This window comes from Lepisma saccharinum, chromosome 1, assembly GCF_977018435.1.
Source record: "Lepisma saccharinum chromosome 1, izLepSacc3.1, whole genome shotgun sequence".
Lineage (NCBI taxonomy): Eukaryota > Metazoa > Arthropoda > Insecta > Zygentoma > Lepismatidae > Lepisma > Lepisma saccharinum.
Genome location: NC_139229.1, coordinates 198795857 through 198809711, shown reverse-complemented (window position 1 = coordinate 198809711; position 13855 = coordinate 198795857). Strand labels below are relative to the sequence as shown.

The 13855-nt window shown below is 39.0% G+C and overlaps 1 protein-coding gene across 1 annotated transcript in view; it reads right to left on the bottom strand.

The window, feature by feature from the left end:
- LOC145978143 (E3 ubiquitin-protein ligase goliath-like) overlaps nt 1-11898 on the bottom strand; it is a 266512-nt gene extending 254614 nt beyond the window's left edge. Inside the window, exon 1 of the mRNA XM_083110587.1 lies at nt 11110-11898. Within this exon, the coding sequence (XP_082966713.1) occupies nt 11110-11614 (505 nt within the window). The 5' untranslated portion in view covers nt 11615-11898. The remainder of the gene's footprint in view (nt 1-11109) is intronic.
- Between the last annotated feature and the right edge of the window lie 1957 nt (nt 11899-13855).

Below are 13855 nucleotides of genomic sequence, written 5' to 3'. Positions count from 1 at the left end.
AAATCTACAGAAATGCCAGTACAAACGTTCGAGCTCACAAGAGTCACATTTGGTTTCGCATCATCACCATTTTTGGCGACCAAAACATTGCAGCAGTTAGCTGAAGAGGAAGCAACCAAGTTTCCGAATGCATCCAAAGTTTTACAACGAGATGTTTACGTTGATGACCTCCTCACTGGAGCCAACAGTATTGAAGAAGCTAGACAATTGCAAGGAGAACTAATCGATTTACTGAATTCAGCAGGATTCACTTTGAAGAAATGGTGTTCTAATCATCCAGAACTTCTTGAAGCAGTACCAACTACTCATAGAGAAATGCAACTACCATTTCAGTTCGACAAGGGAGCAAGCGTTACGGCTTTAGGCCTCACGTGGGATCCAGTCACCGATAAATTGCAAGCAAATAACAAGGAGATAGTGTCATGTTATGAAGACAACATCACTAAACGACAAGTAGCTTCTATTGTCGCATCAATCTTTGATCCTTTGGGACTAGTGAGTCCAATAGTAATTTCTTACAAGATATTTCTACAACAATTATGGTTCCATAACATGGAATGGGACGATAAGTTACTAGATAAACTCAACATGGAGTGGAAACGTTTGTTTCAACAGTTACCAAACATTAATCAGATACAAGTTAACAGATTTGTGCTAGTTCAAGGAAAAGTGGTTGACATTCAACTCCACGGATTTTCAGATGCATCACAAGTTGCATATGGCTGTTGTTTGTATCTTAGATCAACAAATGAAAATGGTGAAACCACTGTACATTTACTTTGTTCACGTTCGCGTGTGGCACCTATAAGAAGAATCACTCTTCCTCGTCTTGAATTGTGCGCTGCCTTGTTGTTGGCGAAACTAACACACAAGGTGTTCCAACTACTACAATTGGAAGTCAGTAGAATCAATCTATGGACCGATTCGAAGATCGTACTGGCGTGGCTTGCATCACCTGCAAGACGATGGAAAACCTTTGTAGCGAATAGAGTTTCACAAATTCAAGAATGTACTAAGCCTCAGTACTGGAAACATGTAGTGTCAGCACAGAACCCCGCAGATTTAATCAGCAGAGGGACAAATGTAGGCTCACTACACACCTCTCAAATGTGGTTTCATGGCCCTGATTGGCTATCACTTCCAACAACATCATGGCCTTCGAGTCCAACATCGTCAAGGGATAATGACTTTGAACTCGACGAACTTGAAGAACAAAGAACAACTATAGCAAGTCTAGTCACAAATGCACCAACAATAGAATTTATCAGCAGATTTTCGTCGTTATTGAAACTTCAAAGAGTGATTGCATATTGTTTGAGATTTCTACACAATGCGAGGAACAAACAAGAGAAACATATAGGATCATTGTCAGCAAGTGACTTAAGATCAGCATTGCATACTTGCATTAGAAGCATGCAACACGAAGTTTATGGCAAGGAAATAAGAGAATTGTCTTCTAACAGTCAGGTGTCAAGGGATAGTCAACTTTTAGACTTGCATCCTTTCCTAGATGACAAGCAAGTACTCAGAGTTGGAGGAAGACTTAGGCACTCACAGCTACCATATGATAGCAAACATCAAATCATATTGCCACCGAAGCATCATTTAACTGAATTGATCATTCTTTCAGAACACCACAGGTTATTACATGCAGGACCGCAACTCCTTATATCTTCATTACGACAGGAGTACTGGATACCAAGAGCCAGACAAGTGGTCAGAGCTATTCTGCATAAGTGCCTCATTTGTTTCAAATTAAGAGCATCTATTTCCAACCAACTCATGGGACAATTACCACCATCCAGAATACAGTCCACTAGAGCATTTCTAAACACTGGAGTTGATTACGCTGGACCAATTATCATCAAGCCGTCAATCACTAGAAGCAAATCAAGGCTGAAAGCATATGTAGCAGTATTTGTATGCTTTGCCACAAAGGCCATACACCTAGAATTGGTCGGAGATCTCAGCACCAAGTCATTCATTGCTGCTTTGCGAAGATTTACGGCACGCAGAGGAAAATGTTTGAACTTGTACAGCGATAACGGAAGAAATTTCGTCGGTGCCAATCGTGAATTACAAGACTTGAAGAATTTATTCCAATCATCAGACTTCAGCAAGTCTTTAGAAGACCATGCAGCTCAGGAAGGATTCAAATGGCATTTTCTACCACCCAATAGCCCAAATATGGCTGGACTTTGTGAAGCAGGAGTGAAGTCCATGAAGCATCACCTGAGGAGAATCGTAGGGAACTCTGCTCTCACTTTCGAAGAACTTGAAACACTCTTAGTTCAAATCGAAGCCTGTCTTAACTCCAGGCCCCTCACAGTAATGTCACATGACCCTACAGATCCCAGTTTTATAACCCCTGGCCATTTCCTTATTGGTGCACCCCTAACTAGTTTTCCTGAGCCTAGTCTGACTAACATCAAAGAATCCAGTTTATCCAGATGGCAGAGATTGCAGCAGATGTACCAACAACTATGGGACCGTTGGTCAAAGGACTACTTGCATTCCCTGCAGCAGAGGACCAAGTGGAACACCCAAAGGAAGAATTTGGAACCAGGAACAGTGGTCTTAGTGAAGGAAGATCACCTACCTCCACTTACATGGAAACTTGCTATAGTTGAACAAGTGCATCCTGGTGCGGATGGACTAGTGCGTGTTGCAACTGTTCGCACTTCGTCTTCAACTTATAAACGTCCAGTTAACAAACTAGTGCCTCTTCCAGTAGATCATTAGTTGTACCTTTGTTGATCGACTCGATCAAGAGGGGGGACTATGTTTGGGATAGATTAGTGTTTGTATTATTATTTGTGTTATTAATGTGTAAACATTTGTATATCATAAGTATTCATTATACTTGTCGCCACTAGGTGGCTGGACAGTGCAGACTCTGCTTCGGAGATTGTGCAGGGCGTGGTACATAACGGGAAATACCCGCACTGTACGAGAGAACAGCGAGAGACATTGCTACACGGTGGTCGACTCCATTCCAATGTAGTCCAGTGTCAGTGTACATTAAATAGTGTATATAATCAGTCCAGTGTTTAAATAAGAAACGCAACAATTGCTCATAAGACGATTAGATTGTCCGACTGACAGAAGACCAGGTGGTGGGGTGGTAGCGTGTTAGTTTGACACGCAAGAGATACTGGGTTCTATTCCCGTTTGATTGCCTCCAATTTTTTCTTAACTCGAGCGACTACATATATCAATTTATTTATTGCGAACATTCTTATTTTATTTGCTGTGCGAATTGTTGAATTTTGAATTGAATTTTGTTTTCCAAACGATTACGATAATTTCTTGTGAATAGTATTATATGTATTTCTGGATCATTTTCTCGAAAGAAATGTATACCTTTCGCCAGGCATAACATTTTATTGAGTATGTTTGTAAAATGATGAGAAATGTGAAAAAAAACTATCGTAAAAAATAATTTTCACAAATAAAATTTAAAACGGTAAAGTAAGGATTTCCACCCAAAAATAAAGTAAAAATGTATTTAACTTTTATTCCAACAAACTATTAAATAAAATGCAATAATTAGTTGCTCGAGTTATTTTTTAAAAAAATAGGGGAATAGAACGGGAATCGAACTCAAAGCCTTCTTTACGTGAAACTTATCCGCTACCACGGGGCCACTTGACCACTTGAAAATCATGTAATAACTTCGCCTCATCAAGGCACTTGGAACTCACGGAAACCTTCAAGCGCTTTTCCTCGATTTTTCTTCTTTTTAAGTTTTTTTTTAAGTCCACTTTATGCACAGTAAGAAAACTGGATATATAGTTTAAAGTGGGATTCCAACCACTTGTGCCTAAACCGCATAGCAAACTTTTCCTCGGGAATTGTTGGCTAGCGTGCGATATTATCAATACTCGGTTTTGGCATGGATGTGGGTTTTTGTCCCAATGAGAATACAGATAATATAGAGGAAATTGACATGTGTGGCAACTGAGAAAAAGGTGAAGAACGGGGATACTATTAATTTTGAAAATACTCTTTCAGTTAGTTTAATGTGCCTGAAATTGAATGCCCTATTTTTAACCGTGAACGTGTTTTGTTACTTCAATTAAAACTTTTAGTTTACAATTTAGTTCATCATACCAACCTGTGTCCTTTTCCCTTGTTTATTTATAGTTATAAATAAAATCCCATTGGAGCATGGAAAAACCTTTCACTGTTCATAAGTCAGTCATTGTTCTCTGCAATTTTCAATGCAACATTCAGGCTCTCTGATCGTGCATCGTACGTTCAGCATCAAGTACCAACATAATTTAATATATTTATAAGTAGGGAGTGGAAGTTGATGACCTAAAAAAATAGGTATATGACATATAGAATTTCCTAAAAAATGGAAAAAAATGACCATTAAATTTGTTAGTTTCAGGTTAAAAATTGAAATGAAAATGAAATTAAACAAAATGCAATCTTGTTAAAAAAAGGGGGGACCAAATGATAGCACATGCACATTCAATTAAAATATGCAACGAGGATTTCCAATGGATACAGGGTCTAGCTATGGTATTTCCAGCCTCTCCTAATCTGATCTTAAATCTGAGTTTGCCCCAGACGGGCACCTGGTGGTTTCCCCCGACACAACAAAGACTGTCACCAGTTCAGTTTTCTTTTGCTCGTAAATTTCAATCCCGCGAGATATATATATAGGCATATATTCACCTTGGTGAAAAGATTCAAGAATATTACCAAAATTAAAGAAGTGACAAAATATGATGAAACAATATTCCGAATATTGCGAAAAATGACGGGAAAATGCCGAAAATCGGGGAAAATGACCTAAAACCTGACAAATGGCAACAAATGCAAAAAAATGCACTTTAAAATTACCTTTTTTTGGTTCTAGACGAAGTGTAATTTTGTGTATATTGAATGGGCATCGTGTCCGAGATGTCAGAAAAAAGATGACATTTCATAAACTTCCGCTCCCTATTTATAAGTTGTTTTAAGTGAAATTCTCCATTTTTATTCTTTCCATATATGATATCAATATCACATTGCAAACAGTTATTAAAGGTTTGAATGTCATTTGCTGGGGAAAAAAGTTTCGTATTACTCTAGATTCGAACATGCAAACGCAAGTATCAAAGTATTGCTTTAGACAGCACTCATGATTTTGAAACGTGGAAAGGTAATCATTTTACGGGGAACATGAAAGTTGGTGTGTGTTGACAGAATGTAGCTACTGCCATATTAGCACTGACAACTAGGAAGCGTTCTTAATGATCACGCGACTGCATGTTTTTCGCTAATAAATAACTGCGTTTTTTCAACACATATACAAATACATCGTCGCTTCGGAACATCAAATTTTCATCTTTGCTGCTTTCAGATTACCAACATACGAAGTGGCATGCAATTCAAAAGGTTTTGCAGAAACCTCAGTTTTATAAATAAGGTTGGATGAAATTAAACAAAAAAAAATCCTTTCCATCCGCTGGGCTCGAACTCGGGTTGCCAGCATGCTAGTCCGATACGATAACCAACACTCCAAACGAGACAACACGAAACTCTTTCGCAAGTAGTCGACTGAAACGCAAGTTAATTTTCAGATTGCTAATTCCCAAGGTAATTCCTAGGCAGATAGATGTGCCTTGCATTTTCTGTACTTTTGTTATTTCAGTCGCTTTGGTCTCTCCCTAGGTTAATCACGGCAATAATGAGGAATATTTTTTGACAAAGATGATAAACAGACACACAAAAATAATCACCCTCGCAAAAAAAGGCCAGAACTCGAGTCTGGAACCTTCAACACTACGTTTGTTTCTTGTTCTAACTATATCTGTGTGTTTTCGTTAGATTCATGGTATTTCATGAGTTGATATGAATGAAGTAAATAAATAAGACAAGTGGGTGGAAGGGACTGGAGAATCGTAGCTACGTAACCATTTAGAAGATATCAATCGCCTAGATAGAGAATCTCTATATCCCCTTGTGATAATGAACTTATTAGAAGAATGAAAATACAGATTAAACAACAAATTTGATGTGTATCATTTCGTCAAAGTGCCTAGAAAACAATATTATATACTTCTTCACTAATAGAAAAGAATAAAAAAATTGTCCTTGGTGGGGATCGAACCTAGACGTCACTGATGAAAGCTCTGTATGCTAACCAACACTCTATCAATAGCACCATGTTTTCTTTTTTCCAGTCAGTCTGTTTCCTTCCTCAACGCCTGAAGACGAAAATGCATGTTAATTTCTCTCATAATTGTTTCATTGTCTATTAATAGAAACCACGTATGTCAAAAATAGACGCATTCTTTCTGTGAAAAATCCCATGTTTCGCACATCGTGCTCTCCATTTACTGTTATTTGGACATTCACTTGGAAGTTAAAACTTAGCTTTGTGTGTTTGTTTTCACGTGCATGTGTGTGAGAAGAATGGTGTGAACGTGTGTTCGATGTTTTTCTGGGCATTATTTTCGTTCAAAGCATTAATATAATAGTAAAATATGGTTTGGTTTGGTTTGATTTGGTGTTTTAAGTCCACTTTATGCACAGTAAGGCTAATCGGGACTGGACCTACAGTTTAAAGTGGGATCCGAACCACTTGAGCCTCCACCGGGTATCGAACCCGGAACCCCTCGATTACAAGGCAATGACGCTACCACTGCGCCATCGGGGAGGCCCTAGTAAAATATGGAATTTACTGTAATGCAAGGAGTGAAAATATAAACCCAGTCCGTCAGGTTCGTTCCCAAACAACATTAAATAATGGAACGTAACGTGGACCGAGTATTATTCCATGTCGAGAACACGAGACATTACGATCGACAATCTTCATCTCGTATTTCTCTTTGGCATCACTACTCAATTTACAGAGATATATACCCTTGACGGGTATACAAGCCGCAGAATTGCAATGCTGGTTGGGTTGTCTAGTCACAAGGCGCTTGGTGGTCGGAAATGGATGGCTTGCTTCAGTGCTTCTTCAATAAGGTCGTTACAACCCAGCAGTGTCTGTGACTGTACACGTAAAGTTTGTCTACGGGACATAAAGCGGATTCACGAGTGTAGAAAACAGAGAAGAAAGGAAAACATCCCCAAATAATTCAAGACAGTGTTTAAGCATGGTGTGTCCCCTCCTCAAAGGCAATGCCATGGGGGCAGAACACCCATTTTCCTCGAAACGGAATTTTATTTTGATGTTCTGCAAACATTGCACTACCTCATCCTTCTACAAACCTTTAACAAACACACTTAAAAAGTAAATTGATTTTAATGAAGATGAACACATGCATTTATTTTTCCCATTAAATATTACTTTCATAAAAATGCAGAATAAATTTGCTCGAAACTCACCCAAATTTTAGAAATATGCTTTCAGTATTACGTACTCCTATGTGTACTCCTCGTTTTGTCATGACGTCGACGGGGTTCTATTTTAAACTAAACTGGACATGACGTATATTATGCTGCGAGTTCTCGCTGGACAAAAGCGACTTTACTGTGAAACAGCAATAGTACAGACATGTATATAGATGTGTGTGTGGAATCCATGAGCCATAGTAGCCTGTAGAGGGAGGCAGGTGTGGGGGCGCCAACCCTCTCCCCCTGCCCTGAAGATATGAAATTTAATTAAACTCGAGCCGCACGGTTGCGAGTAGAAGTGGATTACAGTCCAGGTGTAGAACGATAAGGATTTAAATCAACCATCATCACCCTTGCAATCAGACTATCCACATGACGCAACTAATTGACAGGTTTCATAACCTGTAATGATATATTTTAAGTAAGTAGTTTGACAAAGATATTGGAGTGGATATATCAACAATTCAAGTGCAATGGAGACATTTCTTGTAAGACAGCATCCCATTATACTACGTATAACTTGCATCTTCAACATCCATTTCCCATTTTGATATTACCTGTAGTGTACAAGAAAACATTGCTAAGAAATCATGAGAATCTTTGTAGATTATGGATAATGTGAATTGGTTGTATGTTGAGTTGCCTGCCTCTCAGGATATAGTCGTTGATTAAAGTTGAAAGTTCATTTTCATATATTATTTTAGTATGAACCACAACCAAATTGTGCGCGTGGGTATACATTGGTGGAAGATAGGAATGGAAACTGAATGTAGAAGATTAGGGACTGTGTTTTCTTGTATTTGCAATTTTTGCTTTGCCTTGCTAACAAAATTAACTCGCAAAATGTATTCGTATTTTCGTTACACTTCATTGCTTTTCAGCCACGTTTCGCTAATCATGATGATGAGGATGAGTGATGACTGTTGACTTTCGTTTCTGAGTCCACTTTATGCACAGATGGGCTAATCGGACCTGGGCATACAGTTTCAAGTGAGATCCGAACCGCTATGTGTTTCTACCGGGTATCGAACCCGGGAGGGATGAATGGTGATTAGATGAAACTGATGAAGGGACAGTCAGAAAGAACATCATTGCCCAAGCCGAGACTCGATCCTGGCGAGATTAAAATTCGACCTAACCCGCTCGGCCACTGAGCTAGTTGGAAACTCGCAAATATACAGTTTAAAGAGGGATCTGAACCACTGTGTAATGCACACTCACCGACAATAATCGACACTCACCTACTTTCAAAAGTAACGGTTTTGTAACGGTTAACTGCCAAAAGTAACTTTTGTAACGGTTTAAAAGCCAAAAGTAAAGGTTTTGTAACGGTTTTAAAGCCAAACGTAACGGGTTTGTAACGGTTTGCTGCTAAAAGTAAGGTTTTGTAACGGTTTACTGCCAAAAGTAACGGTTTTGTAACGGTTAACTGCCAAAAGTAACGGTTTTGTAACGGTTAACTGCCCAAAGTAATGGTTTACTGCCAAAAGTAACGGTTTTGTAACGGTTTAAAAGCCAAAAGTAACTGTTTTGTAACGGTTTAAAAGCCAAAAGTAACGGTTTTGTAACGGTTTGCTGCTAAAAGTAAGGGTTTTGTAACGGTTTACTGCCAAAAGTAAGTTTTTTTGGTTTACTGCCAAAAGTAACGGTTTTGTAACGGTTAACTGCCAAAAGTAACGGTTTTGTAACGGTTTACTGTCAAAAGTAACTGTTTTGTAACGGTTTACTGCCAAAAGTAACGTTCCTACATCCATAAATACTCGCTTCCCTGTAAGGTGCCATGTGTGTTGCCTAACTATACGGCGGTGCTATAAGTTGCCATTGAAAATTGGCTATTAAAATCCACCTAAGTAACACACACACAAGACCCTGCAAGGAGCGAGTATTTAAGGATCCATGTGTACATTTTGTTGCCGGTGACTGTAACTCCGAACTGAACCCGGGATCTCTTTGGATATACGAGCGCTGCCCCTACGCCACCGGATAGGCTGATCAGTATCAGCGGCGGGGTCAGGGTGAATCCTCTAGGGGTGCTAAGGGGGTGCGGAATTACCTAGGTAAATTCTGGGGGTGCGATGTTGAGAATAAATAATACATGAAACATGCAAGCATGCTTTAGCCATTACATCAACTGCCAATGAACTTTTAGTAGGCGTTTATGAAAATATGGCAATGAAACTAAAGAGCGCTAGTCACTTGTTTAATTTGTGTTTGTTTTGGCCACAACAAGCGCATGTTTTATAATTTGAATATTACATAATCATATTTAGCTACATATTAATAATAATCGAGTATCCAAGCAATTTCAAGAATTCTGCTAGATATTTATTTTATTTTTGAACATATTCAACATAATTTTAAGGACATAAGTAGTTCAAATTAAAATTTGTATCAATATTATAATCTCAAAAAAGCACAGCAACGTGTACATATTTAAGAAACCAATTTTATCAACTATTATTTTTCACATCGCAATTATTATACAATATGTAAATACGTATGTAAGAGAGGTCTTCGTAACTTTCGAAACAAATTGTAAAAAAAAGCGTACACTGAAAGAACAATCGAATGAAAATACATAGCTACATTTGTACTTCTTGTACGTACAAGGAAACATGTTGTGTAACTCGCTACGTACGGATAGTAGCATTCTTGTCCACCGATGCCAAGTTTCCAAGTGCTTTGCCTAAACCTAAAAGCGAAACGAAAACATGTAACCAGAAGGAAGGGGGGGATCCAGCATCTTTCTATAAATAACAGTTCCCCTCTTTTTTCTTGTCTTCAGCCTATCTGTCGACTTGGCAGTGAATTTTAGTTGACCGACCGTAAGCACTATGCATCTCATTGATTAGAAAATATGACATCACGTGAGCTACAAATTTTCTTCATCATGTTTCAGAGATTGAAAATCTAGGAAAGAGGATCAAGATAGGGAAAAAAACCGAAATGTGTTGTTTTATGTGAAGTAAATTAGCAAATATGTAATATCCTGCCAAATATGTAAAAATATGGGAACGACTGAAGATGACCGGACCTTTTTTTCCGATTTTCTTCATACTTGGCATACTCACTAATTGAGGCCTCCTAATCACGAATCTGAAGTTAAAAGTTGTCGGAATCGTCTAGAAATTGCAAAATAAGCGAAAATAAGGCGTTAGTTTTCGGAATGGAAACCGTCGATTTTCGCGAAATATTTTGTTTCACAAGCAAATATATATATTCCTGATACTACCACGACACCAAATTTTAACTATGTTTCCTAACCTAACTGAACTAACCTAACCACACGTCAATGGTTCGTGGGGCTAGCGCCAATGGTTCGTGGAGCTAGCGTTAATGGTTCGCAATTATTTTGCAATTTCTAGACGTTTCCGACAAATTTTAACTTCAGATTCGTCATTAGCAGGCCTCAATTAGTAAGTATGCCAAATATGAAGAAAATCGGATAGGGGTCCGGTCATCTTCAATCATACCAAAATATGTAACATAAAACTTATGCAAAATCACGTTTGCATAATTCGTTGACATTTTCGTGTTCAAGGTATGTATCTAGAAAGGAATAAAATATGTAATTACATGCAAATCCAGGCTCTAGTCATCACGTAATATGGCAATGCTAGAGTTAATGTTTTCGGATGAAAGTAGGTTTTGAAAATGGGGTGGGGAAGAAAATTAAGGGGTGCGGAAGCACCCCGGTAGCGCCGCCCCTTCTTACTATCAATAGTAACAGTACTACTCCAGGAAAGAATATTATTTAAAGCTACTTACTTGACTTATTCAGCTTCATGTTTTCCAGAATATTGGAATCCTTATCGTTGTACACAACAACAGCTGATGCATTACTCCTGTAGGCATTTTCAACCTTCTTGTCAAAATCACACTGGCCCCTCTTGATTAGGGCTATCCATGGACTTTCCGGCAGCCGAACTGGTAAGGGATACCGGCATCCATAATCGGGTGCACCTGAAGATGTATGCAGATGCACTAATATACCTTTCGCGGGCCCTACTTTGCCTTCCCCATACTGGCCCACCTCCGTCACTTCTGTGTGGAGTTTTCCTGTCGTCGGGTCCCTGTACGTTACGTTTAGAAATGCTGTGGTGTATTCGATACCCCAATCAGCCGCTGAGCATTGGGGCCCGTACTGCAACAATAGAATGAGGACGAATGCATGACTCTTGAAGACGTAATGTGGCGCTGTTAGTCTAACAAGCAAGCCTAAAGACGGCACAGCATGTGGCGAAACGTGACAACAATGTAACGATGTTGCCATTGCGATTAAAGCAAGGATAACATGAAGATACACAATTGATGAAATCACAAGGAACGTTCCGTTATCGCAGCACTTTCTGAAGGGTTTCTTGCACACAAACTCGACCTCAGCACTAAAAACAGACAACGCAGTTTCCAGGTGTCATTCCACGTTGCAGGAAGTTCAAAATCTGTTGCACCGATCTATGCTCTTATCTCTAGACACCCAAACAAACGCTTTTTCACGAGCTTATAGGACGAACACACATCGAACTCGCCTGGTTCTGGCTGCTCCATCCAAACAACGTGCAGGGCAGAACGATCAATTTAGCAATGTTGATGACGTCACGAGCCATCCAGCTGATTGTGACAGCGGTTCCTGCGCCAACAGCGGCGGAGATAGCAACTAAAGTAAACTTTCATCAAAGAGTTTAGGTAGGTATTTTGTTTGTTGTCGTGAATCGATGCTGTCACTGATAATTTATAGTTCGAGTATTTATCGCAAATTTACTACAAGGAGTAAAATTAAAAACAAGGAGATTGTGAATAGAGAGAGGAAGAAGGAAAAGAGCAAATGGACAGAGAAAGAAAGAAACATAGAGAAATTTAAAAATAAATAATTTTATTTTTATTTAGGGTCGCTTTTCTGCCACTTCTGGCTAAACGCGACTATGATGATGATTGACGATATGATGAAAGGACACTCACAAAGAACACCCATGCTCAGGCCGGGATTCGAACTCGGGACCCCCTGGCGTCGTAGAGAGCTATGCTAACCACTGCGCCACGGAGCTCGGCTAAAAAAGAAGAAAATAAAGAAGATACGAGGATGATAATGGAGAGATAAACCTGAACTAAAGATCAGAAAGACAGAAATAAGGAAAGAAAGAAAGGGTGTGAGTGAATGAGAGAAAGAGAAAGAAGAAGAAGAAGAAGAGGAGGAAATAGAGTAAAAGAACATAGAAAGAAAGAAACGCACAGGGAAAGATATATAATTTAAAAAGCAATGGAAGTCAAGAAATGTACGGGAATGATAACGAACTTTTTCTTGAACTAAAGACAAGAAAGACAAAAGGAAGAAAAAGGGTAAGAGAGAGAGAGAGAGAGAGAGAGAGAGAGAGAGAGAGAGAGAGAGAGAGAGAGAGAGAGAGAGAGAGATAGAGAGAGAGAGAGAGAGAGAAGTGTTAGACAAATGAACTACATTAAAAAAATTGACGCATCAAATCAATGTTGCAGAAAACAGTCTTCGACAGTAAACATAATATCTTTAAACATCTCTTTAGAATATGAATTTCAGTCCAGTCAATCCAAATGTTACAATATTTCACTTAACTTTCTTTTTTTTAACTAATATTTATGTTATGATTTCCCACTATTCTTTTGGTATCAGGCTATTGCGATTTCGGCAAGAGAACCGTATTCCTGTACTGCCACGGGAAGTCCACAAGCATGGTAAGAAGCCTTGTTATTGAATCACATTCCTTTCAAAACAACAGCAAAATCACCTTATGCCATTATTTCATCATCAGCTTGTCTCAGTAAAACTTATACGATTCGTCAAGGACAGCCGAATTGTTCTAATCCGAACCGTTTGAGTAGAATCACACGCAACACCGAAATCGTCATTCTTCCAAACATAAGCTGCGAATTTCGGGCTTCAAACATAACCCCCTCAACACTGACTCATTCCGAATTAATACACCCAGTTCAACTTCCTGCTTCTCGCTGCCATATTAAGGAATTTGTCCTTTGATCTGGCAAGATTTATCCTAGGAGAAAGAAGATGATAATTTGGAGACCTTGTCCGGCTGTTCGGATCGTTCGTTTACATTGGTTAACAGCGGGATTCTCAGACGATGGCCAAAACATGACGTATTCAGCGACAGCGGAGAGCAGAGTTGCCAACTTCAAGGGTATTTCCATAAGCACAGATATTATCGACCAAATCTATTGGATTTTCTTTAAAAAGGCTAAAATATAGCGACATTTATAAATGAAAGCGTTTGCAAGCTGTTTTTGATGACCAATAGCAACGGCGAACACTCCATTCGAAAGAGGGGTAACGAGAGCTACTACAAAACATGCACCTATTTATAGATAGACAAGGTACACAGTTAATCCATTCGTGCCAATTGTAAATACATATAAAAGCTTGTAAACCAGAAGGCACTTGCAAGTCGAGACGAGACTCAGACAGGCGTCTTCTATTCGAGACGAGACTGAGACAGGCGTTTACAAGTCGCGACGAGACTGAGATCGACAC